The sequence below is a fragment of the Bufo bufo genome, chromosome 1 (genome assembly GCF_905171765.1).
Source record: "Bufo bufo chromosome 1, aBufBuf1.1, whole genome shotgun sequence".
In the NCBI taxonomy this organism is placed as follows: domain Eukaryota; kingdom Metazoa; phylum Chordata; class Amphibia; order Anura; family Bufonidae; genus Bufo; species Bufo bufo.
In genome coordinates this window covers 775,656,403-775,678,416 of record NC_053389.1, presented here as the reverse complement: position 1 = coordinate 775,678,416, position 22,014 = coordinate 775,656,403, and the positions used below count along the sequence as shown (strand labels likewise).

Genomic DNA, 22,014 nt, shown 5'->3' with positions numbered 1-22,014 from the left:
TCGGGCGACTCCGTATCGAAAAACAGGCTGATATCCCTACCCTTTCACGGTCAGTACGTGTTCGGGTCCGACCTGGACAAAATCCTTGAGAATGCCACGGACCGTAAGAAGGGCTTTCCAGAGGACAAATCCAAGTCCAGGAGACAGTTTTTTCGGAGGCCCCAGCAGGATCCCAGGGCCGATAGGAGGAGCCGCGAGGGTCGCGGATTTACGAGAGGCGGGAGAGGAAAAGGTTTTTTCCTTAATCCCAACAGGGGAGATCCCTCTCCCTCTTCATCAAAACAATGACATCATCCCGGTCGGAGGAAGGCTCAGCTCCTTTCTAGGGGTTTGGGAGCAAACCATCACGGATCCATATATATTAGGCATCGTAGAACATGGCTACACTATAGAACTGGATTCCCTTCCTCCGCAGAGGTTCGTCCTGACCAAGCTCACCAGGGGCCTCGAGTCTCCCTTATCCGAGGGCGTAAGAAACTTATTACGCCTGGGGGCAGTAGAAAAGGTACCCGCCAGAGATTTGGGGAAGGGTCACTATTCCCCCTTATTCCTGGTCCGGAAATCGAATGGCAATTTTCGGACCATCATAAATTTGAAACCCCTGAACAAACACATCACCTACCACAAGTTCAGGATGGAGACAGTCAAGTCAGCGGTGAAGCTCATCAAGAGAGGGTCTATGATGGCTACAATAGACCTCTCCGACGCATACTTCCACATCCCAATACAGGTCCGTTCCAGAAGATATCTGAGGTTCGCGGTGGAGCAAGGCGGGACACTTTGCCACTTTCAGTTCAAGTGCCTCCCGTTCGGCATATCATCGGCACCCCGCATATTCACCAAAGTGATGGCGGAGGTCGTAGCCTCCCTAAGCAAGGAGGGGATAATAATCGTCCCTTACCTAGACGACCTGCTAATAGTAGCAGAATCCTCAGATCTCCTTCACAGACACATCCAGGTGGTTCTCTCGCGCCTCCAGAACTTGGGCTGGTTGATCAACCGGGAGAAGTCCGACATGTTCCCAGACCATCGGAAGGTATTCCTGGGTATTCTCTTGGATTCAGTTCTTCAAAAATCTTTTCTCCCTCCGCTAAAGGTACAGAAGCTGAGGTCAAGGGTCCTCCACTTCACCAAACAGTCCCGTTGCTCAATAAGGCAGGGCATGGAAATGCTGGGCCATCTCACCTCCTGCATCCCCGCGGTAGCCTGGGCCCAATTCCATACGAGGCCTTTACAGAAGCTGGTTCTAAAGCAATGGAATGGGTATCGATCATCCCTGGACCAGGGGCTGTCAGTGTCCCGGGAGGTAAAGGCTTCACTGGGCTGGTGGCTCAAGGCAAAGAACCTGGAATCGGGAGTTCCATGGAGGCAGGAAAGTGTGTTTTCCCTCACGACGGACGCCAGCTCTTGGGGCTGGGGGGCCCTCACGGCTTCGGAGACTTTCCAGGGGATTTGGTCCGAGGACCAGAGAGAGATGTCCTCCAACTACAGAGAGCTCCGTGCGGTGTGGGAAGGCCTCAGGTCCATCCAAATACAGGCCAAAAATCGCCACGTTCTGGTCCATTCGGACAATTCTACAGCGGTGGCTTTTATCCAGCACCAAGGAGGAACAAGACACGGTCATCTCCAGAGGCTCTCAGACCGAATCTTCCTTTGGGCAGAAAAGAATCTACAATCCCTTGCGGCAGTACATCTAAAGGGATCCCTGAATCTCCAGGCGGATTACCTCAGTCGGCAAAGTCTGGATCCAGGCGAGTGGTCTTTGTCCCAGATCGCTTTCCAACAAATTCGGGACCGTTGGGGGAATCCCATCCTAGACCTGTTCGCATCAGCAAAGAATCGCAAGGTTCAGAATTTCTTCTCCCTCAATCGGAGAGACCCATGTGTGGCAATAGACGCTTTTACCCAGAGCTGGACGACTGGCCTTGTCTACGCTTTTCCCCCGATACCAGTAATCCCAAGAGTGCTCCAAAAGTTTCAGTCCGAAAGGTGCAGACTGATTCTGGTGGTCCCATTCTGGCCCAGGAGAAGCTGGTTCGGGCTCCTCAGGTCCCTCAGCCCGGAAGATCCCATTCGTTTCCGGCCGGAGGAGGGTCTTCTAACCCAGGGTCCCATACCGCACCCCAATACCAACCTCCTCAAGCTGTCCGCTTGGATTCTGAGCAATCCCTCTTGCTAGGGCTAGGGCTCTCTGAGAGAGTAGTTAAGACCCTCTTACTCAGTAGGAAGTCTAACACCTCCAAAGCGTACCTCAAGGTTTGGAGGAAGTTCGCCTCCTGGGGAGGAGTCAGGTTCAACCAGTCCACCCCTAATATCCCGCTTATCCTGGAATTCCTCCAGGATGGGCTGGATTTGGGTCTTGCTCCTAACACATTGCGAGTTCAGGTGTCTGCCTTGGGGGCCCTCTATAATACCAGCCTCTATGAGGTCCCCTGGGTAGCAAGATTCCTGAAAGCGGCAGATCGACTAAAACCCAGAGTCAGGAATATGGTCGCACCATGGAACCTCAACACTGTCCTTTTAGGGCTGTCAGATGTTCCGTTTGAGCCTCTGCTCTCCCTATCTATTAAGTGGCTCACTCTGAAAACCATCTTCCTAGTGGCCATATCCTCCGCAAGGAGGGTTTGCGAGCTCCAGGCCCTGTCCATACAGGAACCCTTCCTCAAGGTGCTAGACGACAAGCTCATTTTCAAATTAGACCCCTGTTTTCTCCCTAAGGTGGTCTCCTCCTTTCATAGGTCGCAAGATATAGTTATCCCGTCTTTTTTTCCTAATCCTAAAGACGAGCAGGAATCTAGATTCCACAATTTAGACGTTAGGCGTTCAGTTCTTCATTATTTGCACGCCACGGAGGAATGGCGTATCGATAAAAATTTATTTATCCAATTTGCAGGTCCAAATAAGGGTAAGAAGGCAGCTAAGAGCTCTATATCCCGCTGGATTAGATGCACCATTTCTGAGGCCTATAGAGCTTCTGGCAAGGAGGCTCCTACATCCCTTAGAGCCCACTCGGTTAGATCGGTCTCCACTTCTTGGGCTGAGAGAGCCTCTGCTTCGTTAGAACAGATCTGCAGGGCAGCTACCTGGAAGAGGGCCCACACCTTCACCAAGCATTATAGGGTGGATGTGTTTGCTGACGAGGACTTGGCCTTTGGACGTAAAGTCCTAGGTGCTGTAGTCCCCCCCTAAGTTACTTTGTTAGTTCTCAGTTTGTGCTGTCATGGAGACGACTGGGGAAATGAGTATTACACTCACCGGTAATCCGGTTTCCTGGAAGTCTCCATGACAGCACAACTTTGTCCCGCCCTTGTTTTTTTCTCTGTCAATAGACTATTTGGCTAGCTTTATGTTCTACCCCTTGTCCTAGTCCTGTTATAATACACTGGCGATGAGGGGTGGGGGTGGGGTTTTAACCTCTCTGTGTGCTTTTTCCTGTCCTATCAGAGGAAGGCAATCTCAGTTTGTGCTGTCATGGAGACTTCCAGGAAACCGGATTACCGGTGAGTGTAATACTCATATATATATATATATATATATATATATATATGCACATCAAAATATGTAGCAGTGATATGTCTACAATTTTACTTTACCCTCTGGATTCTGTTCAACAGGAGACACACTGTACTGTCAGCACTAAATACTGGTGGGTACGCTAGTCTGATAGCAGTGATGATGATGCTGGTGACAGGAGCACACCACACATATGGTGATAATGTGGTCATGGGAATTGGGTAGACAGGTAAGCATGTGCTCTAGGATGTTTGTCTACAGAAACAGTTGGGACACGAGGACATTACTAGTGTGCATATGCAGTATCTTGATGCATTTATTGCTTTTCCTGCAAAATTCTTACTTGGCACAACCCATTTAACAATCACATACTCCTATATAGTCCCTTAGTCCCTAGGAGTCACTGTACTTTTACACAATTTAATTTAACTTAATAGAGGATGGTGTAATTTCTAAATTACTTAATTTAAAAAAAATTGCCTCCATCCACCTGAAATAAAAATGATAAGTCATGGTCACTAGGGGTTTCACTTCCACCAAGTTGCAGTCCACTACCTGTTGTCAGAAAATTTAGACTAGAACCTTCAGAATCACAGGTGCATATCCATGAAGCAAACATAATTACAAAAAACAAAATGGCTGCACACTGTTATATATATACAAACAATAGAGCTAAGAAATGGGGGTCATTCTAGATAAAAGTGGTACAATACCGACTATAAATGAGTAATGGAAGCTCTTAGCGCACATACGTGTCGGGCCCATCTACCAGGCGTCAAGGTGGCTTCCGCAGATGGACCCATCTGCGTCTAGAAAAATAGCAATTGCATTTAAAAAAAATCACAAATCCAGAGGATTTTTGACTTTTTTTAATCTCACAAAATTTAATGAGGGAATAATTAATTTCCTCCCAGCTAGAGTCTATTGTATACAGTTCAGGGGAAATATAATTATATTGTGATCATTATTACCCAGTGTTCTATGAACCGTGATATTCCCCACTAGCTCTGTATTGTTAGAAATGACCATCTCCAACATAGCATCGCCCCAAGTGGGATCTTCTGCAACCTGGCCTATAATGTGGTCCTGCAGCAAGTTGAGGACTAGGGTTGCACCGGGTATCGAATTATCGATACCCAATCGATACTTTTGTACCATTATCATTTCAATACCAGGATTTGCCATTTACCAATAGCGCAGCCTATTTTTAAGGTACATGGAGCGCGCTATCAATTTCCCTAATAAGCCCTCCATAATTTATTTTTCCACTCACCAATATATTCTAACCCCTCTCTGGCCTATCTACCACTTCATTTTCTGCCTTACCCTCCACCTTTATACTGGTTTAAATACCCAGAAACCCCTATTCAGGTGCAAACTATCCTTGGAATACAGTTTGTACCCCAATGAAAAGTTGGCCCAGTTCTCTAGGAACCAAAACCCTTCTGCCCTGCACCAGGACCGAAACCATGAATTTAGCTCCCTGAGCTCCCGCTGCCTTTTCTGTGTTGCACATGAGAGTGTTGGTCACATGACCACAGCTGAGGATCAGCTCGTAAGAAGATTACCTTCACTACAGATTGCATCATGTACAAGGTCAGAGAATACAACATTTTCTGTAAAAAAAAAAAAGTGAAAAAAGTTTTCATATGACCCACTTCACCAGGTTTACAAATAAAAATAAATAATAAAAAATAAAGATCACTACTATTGTTGCATCTGAAAATGCCTGAACTATATAAAATATAGAAGTATTTATCCTGTATGGTGAATGGTGTAAGGGGAAAAAAATCTGAATGTCCAAATCACGTTATTTGATTGCTTTGCCTTCCAAAATAAGAAAAAATATAAAAAAATTCAAATATACCCCAAAATGGTATCAATAAGAACTACATATCACCCCACAAAAATGTGCCCTTGCCCATTTTAGAATATGGTGATGCAAAGAAATTTTTATTTTTTTAAAGGGAACCTGTCACCTGGATTTTGTGTATAGAGCTGAGGACATGGGTTGCTAGATCACCGCTAGCACATCCGCAATACCCAGTCCCCATAGCTCTGTGTGCTTTTATTGTGTAAAAAAACCGATTCGATACATATGCAAATTAACCTGAGATGAGTCAGAGCTTGAAAATATGACTCTTCTCTGGTCACACAAGTAAGATATGACTCTTTTATGTTAATTTGCATATGTATCAAATCGTTTTTTTTACACACTAAAAGCACACAGAGCTATGGGGACTGGGTATTGCAGATGTGCTAGCGGCCATCTAGCAGCCCATGTCCTCAGCTCTATACCCAAAATCCAGGTGACAGGTTCCCTTTAAGCATAAAGAAAAAAAAATTGGTATTGCTGTAATCGTACTAACCAGTGTGCTATTACTTGCGTACTGATTGTACACTCTGCTCGTTCACATATGCTATGTGGATTGCGGATTGGTCACATACACAGTTCACTACACACACAACACTCTATCCATCTAAATTTTCCTATCAATTCCAATTGGTGCCCTCTGCTATTCACTGTCTAAAATACAACAGCAAACACTACCCCTTCCGACACGTTTCACTGCTGCTTGCGGCTTCATCAGGGGATTAGGGTAATAGCGTTTGCGTGCCTTGATGCGCCCTATTAAATAGCCTACCTCCCTTCCCTCATAGACATTCTCCTCCAGTGTGCGCTTCTCATTGGTGTTAGATACGGGCCGCGTGTCATCAATTCTTGCGTCCCCTGTCTCCTCCCCTCTGTGTCACTCACCCCCTCTCCTGTGCCTGTCTCCTCCCCTCTCAGCGGGCTGGACGCGCCGTATGTTCGTGAGAGGGGAGCGAGATCGCGATCACATGACCAAGCATTGTCGCCTGTATGCCCTATGTCATTAGATGCTTTGTAACAGTTGGCCATGTCATTATCAATGGTATGGGGACATGTGGGGGGGGGGGGGCACAGTCAGAGCTCAGCAACAGAGCCACTAGTCTCATAATAATATTAATAGGGGTAAATGAGAGGAAAATGATGATTTTACCACGCATGTATGTGGTGCAGTATGTAGTGAATGCAGACAGGCTATTATAGCCAAGTGGTAAAGTACAAGGAAGATCCGCCATATTGGACTGGACTGGTCCCCTGCATAAATCCCCACCTCTTAGGCCCCGTTCACATCACCACTATTTATTTCTGTTGTTCTGCTCATCTAATGGAGCAGAACAACGAAAATAACGGAAGTGCTGGATCGGGCACGTAAGGCTAGGTTTTTGTCATACGCTCAACATACACAACAGATGCCATACTGTGACATCCATCACCACGGAGTTCCATGGTAAAAAAAAATTCAAATTAAAATAAGAAAGTACTTTTTTTTGAGGATTCTGCAGGATGGGAAAGTGTAGTGTACCATATTTTTCCATCCTGCAAAGACAGCAAAAAAACATGTAGGCTAACGTATATATACATATTTTTTTTTTTACAATGGAATTCTATGGTGACAGTTGCCACAGTATGGCATCTGTCAGAGGCGTCTGATAATGTATATACGTTTTTTGTTGGTACAATTAAAGGGGTTATCCAGGTTCAGAGCTGAACCCGAACATACCCATAATTTCACCCAGGCAGCCCCCCTGATGTTAGCATTTCATGCTCCGATGCGCTCCCTTGCCCTGCGCTGTCAGGGGGGCTGCCTGGGTGAAAATGAGGATATGTCCGGGTTCAGCTCTGAACTCAGACAATCCCTTTAATATATGGCAAAAATGTCATGTGATTGCGAATTGTTGATAGCGATGGCTCACCTACTAATCAAAGTATGGAATGGGTGCACCTACAAAAAAGATCCACCCAATCTTCTAAAAGATAATTGTACAATAGGAAAATAGTAGGGCACACCTTCACTTAGCTGCACATGGAGGATTGTTAATGCAATGTATTTATTAAGTAAAACCTTCAGACTAGGTGGTATACATAAAAACTGTGTTTAAATACAATATTTCATATAATAATCATATAATAAAACCATATATCGCATAGAGGGTATAGTCTTTGTTAATCCTTAATATATTTAGGTGGTGATCCCAATAGAATGGCTCTGTGCAAATAGCAATGTCCGCCCGGTGGCCTCACTACCCCAACAGATATCGGGGTGAGGCGTACTTAAATTACAACTGATGATCGATAGAATCCTCAGTAAGGTCAATTGTGCTTACTCAGTTACTTAATCTAATATTCAGTGTAGTACCTCAGGTATCGCTGCTTGTGTATACATTCAGCGCTAGTCTACTCACTGTTCTGCTGAACTTGCCGGCTTTTCTGCGTCTATCGTGGCGTCCCACGTGTAGCTCGGTGGTTGCAGGCAGTGGTCTGGTTTCCAGGAGTGTTGTCCACGGGTTTAGGGATCCTCGGTAACTAAATGCGGATATGCCGTACCAGTGGTTCCCTGGTGATAATCTTGTGCAGGTGATCAGTTAAGCGCAAGACCAGGTTTCACTGGAGATGTAGGTTTTCGGCGTTTCCCTTGTGAATCGCGTTACCGATCCCTGTATATTACTTTAAGCGCTTCAATTTTCCGGTCCTGTACATTATTTCATGAGAATGTTGATCGTATTACCATACGCGTTTCGGAGTTAACTAAGACTTCTTCCTCAGTGGTCATTTTTCTCATGAGTGTGGTCAGTTTATATATCTGGTTCAGGTTAATTTGATTGGGTTGTACTGAAGGTATGACATGGATTTCTGTGTAATCCTGGTTGGGATCTCAGTGTGTTGAGTTGGATCATATTTACCTTATTATTGTCTATGTATAAAGACTTATTCCTATATTGTTAAAATACATACAGTTTAAAATATTTAGAAATACGTAGCTAAAATACAATGTCAGTTGAGTATATGTTAAAAATGGCATAGTACATTATTGCAATTTTTATTGAGAGTTGTAATCCATTATTATAGACGTATACCGTCTTATATTGTATTTTCTACATATCTATTGCAATATATATTTCCATGCTTCTGTGGGCTAATGTACCTGTTTATACTATGGCACACTGGCCATACATTTTCTAAAGATATCTTGAGCATATTTTGAACTTCCTCGCGTTTATCCTGCGGTTAAGTTGCGTTTTTTTGGGACATTTTTTGTCTCAATGCGTTTCTCTTATTAATCATTATCTCTAGATATTTCAGAGTGTATCTATGTGAAATAATTTTCCTCTGTAATTGCTAACCTTGTTTTTATGCCATTTATTATTTTAAAAAAAAGTGTTTTTGATCATTTGTCATATTATTCATTGTTAGAGGAACTGTTTGCCGGCTTTTACTGAGATTGTTTTTTTGGGGAATGTGGTGGTTTTACATCCCGTACATTTTCCACATCTGTAGAAGCTGATAGTGTTTGTCAATTTTTGTATGGACTGTGGTGATGTGTTTAATACACAACACAAAAAGGTGAGGTATATAATTCAAAAGCATTGGCACTATATAGAGAAGGATAAAGTAATAGGTCACTTGATACCACATTTTCCACAAGTCACGTTTACCAAGGCACCTAATTTGGGACTGATGGTGGCACCATCAATCCCCAAAATAAAGAACACATCACCACAGTCCATACAAAAATGGACAAACACTATCGGCTTCTTCAGATGTGGAAAATGTACAGGATGTAAAACCACCACATTCCCCAAAAAAACAATCTCAGTAAATTCCACTACAAACACTCACCAACACACGATAAAAGATTTCCTCACATGTAACTCCAACAGTGTAATATATATCATACAGTGCCCGTGTAAAAGACAATACGTAGGAAGAACTAAAAGAACACTCAAAGTTCGTATTGCAGAACACATCTCCAATATCAAGAAGGGCTACGAAAAACACACTTTATCAAATCACTTTAAGGTCACACATAATCAAAACCCAAAGGGACTCACCTTCGCAGCTTTAGAAAAAGTAGAAATAGACTGGAGGGGTGGTGACCAAATCAAGAAAATGTCAAGGATAGAATCCAGACATATTTTTGAATTCAACACCCTCCTGCCAGCAGGATTAAATGCTGAGATGGAAATCTTTGGGTTCCTTTGATATCTTGGGGGGGAGGGGGAGTCCCCCACCGATGGAGGACCCGGGAGTTACTTCTCCGGGTCCCCCTCTGTGAGGGGCCCTCCCTCCGTCCTACTATCCTTCACTCTCTAGGATTGGGGATTGCAACAATCATAAAGTACCCAAGAGGCTCGCTATATAATGTACTCGCTTTTATGTTTCGAAAGGGTGCGGATCTGTCGGTCCCCTTGGGTGTCTGCCGGCAAACAGTTCCTCTAACAATGAATAATATGACAAATGATCAAAAACACTTTTTTAAAAATAATAAATGGCATAAAAACAAGGTTAGCAATTACAGAGGAAAATTTATTTCACATAGATACACTCTGAAATATCTAGAGATAATGATTAATAAGAAAAAGGCATTGAGACAAAAAATGTCCCAAAAAAAAGCAACTTAAAAACAGGATAAACGCGAGGAAGTTCAAAATATGCTCAAGAAATCTTTAGAAAATGTATGGCCAGTGTGCCACAGTATAAACAGGTACATTAGCCTACAGAAGCATGGAAATATATATTGCAATAGATATGTAGAAAATACAATATAAGACGGTATACGTCTATAATAATGGATTACAACTCTCAATAACTGATTGAACTGAGTAAGCACATTTGACCTTACTGAGGATTCTATTGATCATCAGTTGTAATTTAATTACGCCTCACCCCGATATCTGTTGGGGTAGTGAGGCCACCGGACGGACATTGCTATTTGCACAGATCCATTCTATTGGGATCACCACCTAAATATATTAAGGATTAACAAAGACTATACCCTCTATGCGATATATGGTTTTATTATATGTCTATTTTATTATATGATTATTATATGAAATATTGTATTTAAACACAGTTTTTATGTATACCACCTAGTTTGAACGTTTTACTTAATAAATACATTGCATTAACAATCCTCCATGTGCAGCTAAGTGAAGGTGTGCCCTACTATTTTCCTATTGTAAAAATGTCATGGGAACCCGTTCAGTTTCCATTCATGAGCCTGTCATTTTACCAGACCAAAAAAGCGCTGCATACAGAATCTGCAACAGAGGCTCCAAACTCAGCCTCCAATGCAGATGTGAACAAGTGTAGGACGATATATTATGTATTTGAATTACTGCAAATTTCGTACTCCTCCTCGGGTAAAAATACTCCTCAAAAATGGTCGGAGGAGTATTTTTACTTTTCTGGAAAAAATGTAGTGCAACCTCTGGTGGGAGGAGCACAGACAGATTCCCGGGCTGAAGGCTCCTCCCACACAGGCCAGCAGCGCCTTCTCTGCAGAAGGCTCCCTGCTTCACCATTCAGTGCGAGAGAGAAGGAGCGTGAGGAGCTGAGCGGCCAGTGACAGGACTGCAGCTCCCCTGCGCTCAAGCAATGAGCACTTCCATCTGTATTAATGGAAGTGCTCATCACTTCTAGCACCCCTCTGAGAGCTGGCACCTGGGGCGGATGCTCCCCTTGGCACACCACTGCCCCCCAACAGAGGTCATTTTGGAACTGCATTTGAATACTGCTAACAAGTGGTCAATGTTTGGGAATAAACAGTTTGTTCTTGATCATTGTCCTGATTATTGGCCCGTGTAAATGGGCTCTTACCTTCACTGACTATCTGCTTTCACTGTAACAGGACTTCATCCGATACCCTGACATATAAACCTGAGTATTGTACACCACCTAATAGAAATGACATACCTTAATTATATGTTAAATAGACAGTGTTAATTTAAAAAATCTTACCAAATGCAAATCCCATGCATAGAGCAATGTCCGAAATGGCATATATCCCACCGTACACAGAGGTATGACGTAGATCTACCAGTTGTCCCATGATAGGCATGATTGATGAATCAACCATTCCAAGGGCAATGCCAATGGCAGCGTTAGGACCGATAAGACCATATATATTGGAAGCTAGTGGAACCTAGATGGAAAAGCAGTATATAGAAGCAAAATATACAAATTAGGAATGTAAGACTTAAAGGGAACCTGTCATGTGGATATTTGATTATAATCTAACTAATTATATACAATCATTAACTACTAAAAAGTGCCTTAGATGTATTCACTTACTGGTGTGACAGATGGATACCTCATAATATACACACAAAGATGCCACATGCCGCATGCTAATGAGCTGATTTGAGTCCAGCGTGATGTCTGTGAGTCCAGCGTTTTTTTAATTCAGAGCTATATCCACTCCCCTGCCCACCTGCTGCTGATTCATATGGAAAATAACTGTCAATCAGCAGCAGGTAGGCGGGAAGAATCAGGAGCTCGTAAATATTCAGGACTCATCATTATCAGCTGGAGCTTTTCAATACAAGATGTTGGCAGATTGACTGGGTCAATTAAAGAAAATGACCCAGCATTTTGCTAAGAGAATCAGTCACTTATTTATGTTGCCCTTAGGACACCATAAAACTGGTGACAGGTTCCCTTTAATTGTGATTTAGTTTTATGAACATTTTTCTCACGCTCGGGGTCTGAACGTGTACATTTGAGGCATCAGTAGATGGGCATTCAATACCCATAGATACAACCAGGTTGACATTAGACTAAGCAAAATCAGGTGCACCTGCACCTATACTGACCAATAAGAGACCAATTCCTGTGATTATCATGCCGAGAAATGCACACAGCCACCTGAAAGAAAGAAGACGTTGGTTTAGTCTTCAGTGAATTGACAGCAGTGAATATCTAGACGTAGAATAGGAATAGACTGACCTTCCCATCTTGTATGACAGAATGCCAAACAGGTTGGTACATAGGAGGTATGAAATACTGGCAGGTAGGAAAGCCAATCCTGTTAAAAGTAAACATGTGCGGGTTATAATGTGTAATTATTAAAGGAAAACGGTATAAGGAGCCAGTGCTTTGAATGGTACAATAATGAAGGAGAATATTAAAGGAACTATATCACAACATTAGGGCATATGGATTTCTTAGAGAGGGCCCCCATCTGGGTCATTGTGAAGGGAGAAGAGGAGTACATAACTTGTGGCCATCACCTATTGTGATTGGTGGATCCTGTATTTTGTATATGTATCTTTGTAATCCTGTCTGTGATGATAATGAGGTGATTGCTCAGAAGTGATCTCTACAGAACAGGATGTATCAACCTATTATAAGGCTCAGTGTAGAGAATGAAAATGCAAGATTACAGGATTTTTTTGTTAAATATAATGTAGATAGTGACTTTAAAAATGTGAAAAGGTAATAACTACTCTTAGGGCTCATTCAGACGACCGTATATTTGTGTCCGCATCCGTTCCGCAATTTGTGGACCCATTCATTTCAATAAAAGATCCGGACAGCACACTGTGTGCTTTGCGCATCCGTACTTCTGTTCCACGGCCCCACAAAGAAGATAGAACATGTCCTATTCTTGTCCGTTTTCGCAGAACCGGTATTGTGCGGATCCACAATTTGTGAAATGCAAAGCAGATACGGTCGTCTGAAGGAGCCCTTACTGGTAATTGGATTTCCTGTAGCCTCCACCACAATACTGACAGGAGGTTGACTTGGCCTCCCATGGACAGTGCAGAAGCCCCAAATAAAAGAGTCTCTTCCGCCTACCTGCTTCAGTTTAATGACAGAGAAGACCACAAGATGCTGGGCACATTATTCAAACAACATAATGACCATAAAGCAAACAGTAGATCAAAAAAATACAAGAAAAGAATAGGAAAGGGAATCCCCAGTGTTGTTGGGGAGGAAAATCCAATTACCGGTTAGAGTAATTATCATCTTTCCCTTTCCCTCCCAAATGGAACTGTCATAAGGATTTTCTGAGCAAAATAAACTTAGGGCTGTATTATTGGTGGCAGAGAGTTTTGTCAAGCCTAATCCAACGGGCTATAGAGACTTTACAGCCTGCCTGCACCCAATTTTTTCTCTGATACTGCAGAAGGAGCCTGTCGCACTACGTGAGCTCCTGAGTTGCTTCCAAGTAGGCCAATAGACATCTATGAATGTCCAGGTTATAAAAGTTCCATTCCTGCCCCGAAGAGGGAGATGTACAGAAAAAGGGTAGATACCTCTTATTGACAATGGAATGTAGAAAACACCTTTGGTAGAAAAGCAGGTAAAGTTTTTTTCTGTCATCCAGAACAGTAAGGTAAGGTGGTTTATAGGAAAGAACTTTGACCTCTCCTACATTCCTTGCTGTGGTGATTACTAAAAGGAAAGCCATGTTGAGTGTTAGCATTTTAATAGATAGGATAGGTTCAAAGGGTGCCAACATAAGGACAGATAGTAAAAGATATAAATCCCAAGGGGAGAACTCCCAAACCATGAGTTAGACGTATTATGCAAGCCCTTTTAGTAAATGTTTAATTCATGAGATTTCCGAGTCTGAAATCCAAAAAGGGCTGCAATCTGGACTTTCAAAGTGCCTGTTTTTAGACCCACCCGTAGAAATTCTAGGATGAGATCTTGAGGATCTTCAGGATTCCATAGGCAAAAGACAAAAAACTTTCCACTCTATGTAATAAAGTGGATATCACTCCATCAGTAAGGCCTTTTTGGTTCAGCATGCAGTCAGACAAAGTTGTGGGACGTTCAGAACTGAACCTTGACTGAGAAGATTTAGGACTGTTGGCAGGGTCCAGAATTTCCCCAGTGATAATTTTAGAAAAACAGGAAACCATGCCCTCCTTGGCCAGTTCAGAGCCATCATTATTACTTGCGCTTTTCCCTCCAGGACTTTCATTAGAATTCTTGGTATTAAAGAGAATGGAGGAGACACATACAGCAAACCTCTGAGCCAGGGTGGGTTGAGAAAGGGAATCTACCTGAAAAAGTTGTTCCAAAGGAGAAATTGAGTGGAAGTTCTGAACTCGCCTGTTCTCTTTGGTTGCAAACACATCCAGTATCTGGGAGCCCCATTTTGTGTTATCTGGAGAAATATTTCCATATTTAGAGACCACACCCCTTCTTGAGGGTCTGTCTGCTGAGATAATCTGCGAATATATTTTCCTTCCCCCTGAGATGAACTGCTGTAATTTTTCTCCCCCCAAGCAAAATGTTTACCGAAATTTCCCTGTGGCTTTTGTTCCTTCTGCCTCCTTGCAGGTTTAAGTAGGCGACTTTGGTTATATTGTCCCAAAGGACTTTCACATGGCAATTTATAATGAAAATTTTCAGACTCAACAATGCTTGAAACACTGCCGACAGTTCCCTGATATTTGAGGAACTTGGACTTGTTTTTCGATCAGACTGAACTACTGTCTTGGAGGTATGGGCTCCTCAATCTCTCCTGCTGGCATCATTGGTTATCATTGTCTGATTTTCTGGGTGCAAATTCACCCCTTTCTGAAGGTTTTTCTACATCAACCAACATAGGAGAGGGTTCTTCACCGAGGATAGGAGATTTATCTTTTTCTGCAGAGAGTACTGCTTTTTGTCCCAGATGGATAGTCACAAAGTTTAAAGAACCCTTGCATGGGCCTGATTCCATTTGACTGAGGGAATGGTAGATGTTAGGAGCACCAGAAGCCTCATAATAGTCCTTACAGAGACTGATTTGCGGCTTCGTAAGGTAGATAGATTTTGTATTATTGCCATCTGTTTGTCCTGTGGGAAAAAAGTAGTTAACATATCAAAGTCTAGGAGGACCCCAACATTTTTTTCTTATGGCAAATCCGAAGTCAGATTTCTCCTTGTTGATCAGCCATCCCAGGGATGTAAGAGTTTTCAAAACCATCTGGATCTGACCTGAAAGAATTTTCTCAGAATTTTCTGCTATTAAGAGATCATCTAAGAAAGGCACCACCATGGTCTGTTGCAGGGGCGTAGCTAGAAATGCATGGGCCCCATAGCAAAAAAAATGTATGCCCCCCCCCCCAGCCCCCACATATCTATCGTGCCTCCCACCACCCCTTCCAGAGCTCCCACCCAAACACCCATCCTAGATCTCCCACCGCCATGAGCATAGAAAAGTCAGAGGAAAAACAAATAAGTATAAAAAAAAAAATAGAACATGTCCTACTCTTGTCCGCGACTGCGGACAAAAGTAGGCATATTCTATGCAGTGTCGGCAATGTGCGGTCCGCAAATTACAGATCGCACATTACTGATGTCAGTGTTTTGCGGATCCACGGATCCGCAAAACACTTACGGACGTGTGAATGGGGCCTTACCATGCGTCTTCAGTTAGATGAGAAAGAAAAGTCTGAGTGCACTCAGACTTTTCTCTCTCATCTAACTTTTACAAGTCAGTCCCATCAGACTCCCAGTCCAGACTAGCCTGGTGCCTGCCACAGTAGTGCCTCTGCCACCACCAGACCACCAGCCCTGAGCCCGCCCACAGTGGAACCATCTACTGCGAGTAAAGCAACCTTCAATAAGGAGCAGAACTTAGGGTAGTTCCACACTTGCGGCAGGACGGATCCGACAGGCTGTTCAGCCTGTTGGATCCGTCCTGCCGCTATTTCGCCTTGCCGCCACTACATCCCCATTGACTATAATGGGAACGGGGACGGAGCTCCGGTGCAGCGCGGCAGTGTGCGGTGAAAGGCTGGCGGGCGAAAAGTACTGTAAGTCCGACTTTTTCGTCCGGTGGCCTCTCACCGCACAGTGCTGCGCCGGAGCTCCGCCCCATCCCCATTATAGTCAATGGGGACGGAGCAGCGGTCCAGCGAAATAGCGGCAGGACGGATCCGACAGGCTGAACAGCCTGCCGGATCCGTCCTGCCACAAGTGTAAAAGTACCCTTAGTCTGTCATATAAGGAGGGGGGAACCCCAGAACTAGAGTGTGCCCCCCAAAAGAGTGTGCCCCTCCTTATCACTGCTGGCATCTACTTATCTACCTACCTCCTTATCTACTGCTGGCATTGGTACTGCTCCTGACTCCTCCCCACTCCCCAGCCAGGCCTGGGCCACGGACGGACCACCCACTAATTGTGCCCCGCGCCCGCCCTCGGCCCTCCCCTAGCCTGCCCTGCAGGCAGCTCACAATAGATTCCGGAACTTAGGATTCCATTCCAATTTCCTGCGCTGCGGCCGCTGGTGCCTGGCTCCACCTCTGGCCCTCAGGTACGCACCCCTTCCGGCCCCCTCCCCGGCCTACTGACTCCTTCTCTTCTCCCCAGCCAGGGCCGAGCCGCGGACTGCCCGCACCCCGCCCACTACACTAGTGTAGTGGGCGGGCGGTCCGCGGCTCGGGCCTGGCTGCCTGTGTGTAGTGTGTCTAACTAAAAAAAAAAAATATTAAAAAAAAATCAACAGAAGGCGGCCCGGACGGGCCCCCAGTGGCGTAGGGCCCCATAGCCACTGCTATGGTTGCTATGGCGATCCCTACGCCACTGGTCTGTTGTAAATGGAGGTACCCTGAGACTTCTGCCTTGATTTTTGAGAAGATTCATGGAGCTGTTGACAGCCTGAATGGTACAGCCTGAAACCGAAAATAACACAGATTGTCCCCCATGTATAGAACGATCCTTAAAAACTTTTGGTAACTCTTGTGAATAACAACATGGTAGTATGCTTTTGACAAGTCCATGGTTGCCATAAACAGTCTTGGTTTAGTAGAATAACAGTTGACCTAAGTGTTTCAATTTTTATTTTTATTTTTTTAAGATTTACGATAGTTGTGAAGGAACCATTCTTTTTTTTAATTTTTTTACGAGATACAGAGGTGACTAAAATCCCTGTTTTTTTTGGTTTAGAAGAACATGGCAAATTACTTGTTTTTGAAGTAAAAAATTTTTTTTTTATTTTATGCACTATATTCCGCAGCGCTTTATAGACATTAGCATTACACTGTTGCCAATGGGGATCACAATCTAAGTTCCCTATCAGTATGTCTTTGGAGTGTGGGAGGAAACCGGAGGAAACCCATGCAAACACGGGCAGGACATACAGTCGTGGCCAAAAGTTTTGAGAATTACATAAATATTGGAAATTGGAAAAGTTGCTGCTTAAGTTTTTATAATAGCAATTTGCATATACTCCAGAATGTTATGAAGAGTGATCAAATTAATTGCATAGTCCTTCTTTGCCATGAAAATTAACTTAATCCCAAAAAAAACCTTTCCAATGCATTTCATTGCTGTCATTAAAGGACCTGCTGAGATCATTTTAGTAATCGTCTTGTTAACTCAGGTGAGAATGTTGACGAGTACAAGGCTGGAGATCATTATGTCAGGCTGATTGGGTTAAAATGGCACACTTGACATGCTAAAAGGAGGGTGATGCTTGAAATCATTGTTCTTCCATTGTTAACCATGGTGACCTGCAAAGAAACGCGTGCAGACACCATTGCGTTGCATAAAAATGGCTTCACAGGCAAGGATATTGTGGCTACTAAGATTGCACCTCAATCAACAATTTATAGGATCATCAAGAACTTCAAGGAAAGAAGGCTTCAGGGCGTCCAAGAAAGTCCAGCAAGCGCCAAGATTGTCTCCTAAAGAGGATTCAGCTGCGGGATCGGAGTGCCACCAGTGCAGAGCTTGCTCAGGAAAGGCAGCAGGCAGGTGTGAGCGCATCTGCACGCACAGTGAGGCGAAGACTTTTGGAAGATGGCCTGGTGTCAAGAAGGGCAGCAAAGAAGCCACTTCTCTCCAAAAAAAACATCAGGGACAGATTGATATTCTGCAGAAAGTATGGTGAATGGACTGCTGAGGACTGGGGCAAAGTCATATTCTCCGATGAAGCCTCTTTCCGATTGTTTGGGGCATCTGGAAAAAGGCTTGTCCGGAGAAGAAAAGGTGAGCGCTACCATCAGTCCTGTGTCATGCCAACAGTAAAAAATCCTGAGACCATTCATGTGTGGGGTTGCTTCTCATCCAAGGGAGTGGGCTCACTCACAATTTTGCCCAAAAACATAGCCATGAATAAAGAATGGTACCAAAACACCCTCCAACAGCAACTTCTTCCAACAATCCAACAACAGTTTGGTGAAGAACAATGCATTTTCCAGCACGATGGAGCACCGTGCCATAAGGCAAAAGTGATAACTAAGTGGCTCGAGGACCAAAACATCGACATTTTGGGTCAATGGCCTGGAAACTCCCCAGATCTTAATCCCATTGAGAACTTGTGGTCAATCCTCAAGAGGCGGGTGGACAAACAAAAACCCACTAATTCTGACAAACTCAAAGAACTGATTATGAAAGAATGGGTTGCTATCAGTCAGGAATTGGCCCAGAAGTTGATTGAGAGCATGCCCAGTCGAATTGCAGAGGTCCTGAAAAAGAAGGGCCAACACTGCAAATACTGACTCTTTGCATAAATGTCATGTAATTGTTGATAAAAGCCTTTGAAACATATGAAGTGTGTGTAATTATATTTCACTACATCACAGAAACAACTGAAACAAAGATCTAAAAGCAGTTTAGCAGCAAACTTTGTGAAAACTAATATTTGTGTCATTCTCAAAACTTTTGGCCACGACTGTACAAACTCCATGCAGATGTTGTCTTTGATTGGATTCGAACCTAGGACCCCAGCGCCGCAAGGCACCAGTGCTAACCACTGAGCCACCATGCTGCCTTCTTAAAAAATAGAGACCTCTGACTCCAAAGCTGTCTTTGTTTTTGAATTCTACATGGTAGCCTGAGTGAATAACATTGTAAGACCCATGGGGAGGTGTTTATGGACCTGACTCTGTCTCCCACTGGAACCGTGGTGTCATCGTGCTTTTTTGGAGACATTATCGGGATTGAAAAGAAATCCCTTTTTTTTCCCATAGAGGGCTGACATTTTGCGGAGAGATCTCTTTTCTTCTGATCTTGTCTACCCTGGTTACAAACAATCCTTCTCTAATGAAAATACTTGAATTCAGAAGGGAAGCCTTTTTTCCTGTCAGATGCCTTATCTAGAATGTCATCTAGAGCAGAGCCAAAAAGTCTATTGCCCTCACAGGGGGGCGACTCTTGGAACCCGCATTGCCTGACCAGGACCGCAGCCATATGGCTCTACAAGTGTCATTGGAAATGGCTGTGGACCTAGCTGATAGTCTTACTAGATCAGCAGAAGCATCTGCTAAGAAATGTAATGCTTGTTTTAATACCAGCAGGGAGGATAAATTTCTTCTCTAGAGGTACCAGCAGCTAAATGGTCCTATAACTGATTTAACCAAGGAGATATAGCTGTACAGGCGGCAGCAATGGCAGGTCTGAAAATTGATGTGCCTGTTTCCCAAGCATGTTTCAACAATCCTTCACACTTCTTATCCATGGGGTCTTTTTAGTTGTCCCAGGTTCTCGAACAGAAGAGAATATTTATAAGAAATGTGTGCCACAGAGGCATCAGTTTTGTGTGTCTTCTCCCATAGTTCGCAATTCTCGTCAGCAAAGGGATATTTACACTTAAATGCCTAAGAGATCCCTGGTCTTTTTCAAGATCCCTTCCCTCCATTCTCTAGCAGTAAGAGATTTCACACTGCTATGTATTGGGAAAAAATGAGTTTTTTCTCCCATAAGCCCTGAAACATCTGATTTTGGACTGATTGAGGTTCCCTCTCATGTTCTAGTTTCATGGTAGTCCTCAATGTCTTCACTATCGACTGGAAGGTAAAGGGGATGAGCTGAAGCATTGTCTGATGAATCTAATTCGCCTTCATAAAACAATTCACCGTTATCTAAATCCACCACAAAAGAGGGGAGTTCCGTATTTTTAGAAGTTGATGGCAGGGGAGAAGGAGGATTCATCCTTAACTCAATAGAAGAGTTTACTTCATCTCTTATAAAGACTCTCATATTTTCAATATAGGATGGGGACTATTCTGCCAACAATTTTTTAATACATCGAGTCCACAGCGGCTTTTATAAAGGAGGAGTGAGAGTTTTCCTACGTAAGGCACATTTTTTTGTGAGCAATTTCCCCAGGTTTTTGCAGAAGAGACCTCTCAAGCCTAAAAAGCAAAATATATAGGGAATTTTTTTTTTTTTAGCAGCGACTGTTAAAAAAAGAATAACGCTAGTTTCACACATGTGGGTGTCCTCTGTAGCAGGCTATTTGGCATAGAGTGCTAGGAATGCTGCATGCAATGTTTTTGTCTGACCGATTTCCAGCATATTTGCCAGTTATCAGCTGGATCTCTGCCGGGCCCCATTATAGACAATTTGGTTCGATGGGCAGGCATCAGTGTAGGGCAAAGCTGGATCCAGAGAACTCCAGCAGGATGTTCCATGCTGGAACAACATTCTGCAGAGCATAGTCACTGATGTGAAACTAGCCTAAGGGAGACCTCAACCAAAACACTGCTATGGTGAATAATAGACATATCCACATATCTCCAGATACACTTCAGAAGGGTGCTATAATAACCAGATAGAAGGAGAAGCTTACAGGCTAAGGGCCTTAATGGGATCTCTTCAGATTTATGTGAAAGTTCAGAAGAATCCTTGGGGGTAGACATATTCACCAGCAGTCAGAAAATAAAGCAGGGAGACCTCAGTAGATGGATGCCAACTTGAATACTGAGGGATTTAATTTCCCTGTGCCTCCCGCAACATCTGAGACCTCCCATGAGGATGGAACACATCACCTTGCCAGAAGTATGTCACCGGAAGTAGGAGAATCTTGTTCCCCACAAGAATCCCCATCTGTCTAGGACCCACATCTTATGCCAGATCCCAGATGATTCTCAAGCACTCAGCTCTCGCTCCTCCAACACCCCCTGTTCAATGCCCAGCCCTCCCAGATACTGGGGAAGGGAAAATAAAGGCTAGGTGGATAGCATAAACAAAGAATACAAGACAGACTTGCAGGAGGCTTCCACATGTCCCGAGGCATATGAAACAAAACTGAAGCAGTGCCAATGTAGAGGCATAAGGGAAAAACACCAGTAAGGCCAAGTTCAGACTTCAGTTATTTGATCAGTTATTTCCATCAGTCATTGTGAGCCAAAACCAGGTGCGGATCAAAAACACAGTGTAGTTGCAGATCTTTCCATTATTCCTGATCTCTGTAGGTTTCACTACTGGTTTTGGCTCACAATAACTGAAGGAAATAACTGACCAAATAACTGAAGTGAGAACTTCTTTAAATATGTTTAACCCCTTAATGAGCAGATCTGAAAGAGAAATAATTAGCAGCCATAACTTTTTTTTACATTGTTCTCTGACATGGCCGTATGAGGCCTTATAACCTACAGTCAGGTCCATATATATTGGAACATCAACACAATTTTAACATTTGTGGCTCTATACACTACCACAATGGATTTGGAATGAAACAAACAAGATGTGCTTTAACTGCAGACTGTCAGCTTTAATTTGAGGGTATTTACAACAGTTTGCATATATTTGCCTCCCACTTGTTAAGGGACCAAAAGTAATGGGATAATTGGCTTCTCAGCTGTTCCATGGCCAGGTGTGTGTTATTCCCTCATTATCCCAATTATAATGAGCAGATAAAAGGTCCAGAGTTCATTTCACGTGTGCTATTTGCATTTGGAATC

At 43.6% G+C, this 22,014-nt stretch overlaps 1 protein-coding gene across 2 annotated transcripts in view; it reads right to left on the bottom strand.

The window, feature by feature from the left end:
- Positions 1–22,014, bottom strand: part of LOC120986333 (chromaffin granule amine transporter-like) — a 281,401-nt gene that overhangs the window by 35,369 nt on the left and 224,018 nt on the right. For both annotated transcript variants that reach the window (XM_040414856.1, XM_040414854.1), the window contains exons 11-13: positions 12,329–12,407; positions 12,196–12,247; positions 11,342–11,525 (exon numbers count right to left, since the gene is read on the bottom strand). In XM_040414856.1, the coding sequence (XP_040270790.1) occupies positions 11,342–11,525; positions 12,196–12,247; positions 12,329–12,407 (315 nt within the window). The remainder of the gene's footprint in view (positions 1–11,341; positions 11,526–12,195; positions 12,248–12,328; positions 12,408–22,014) is intronic.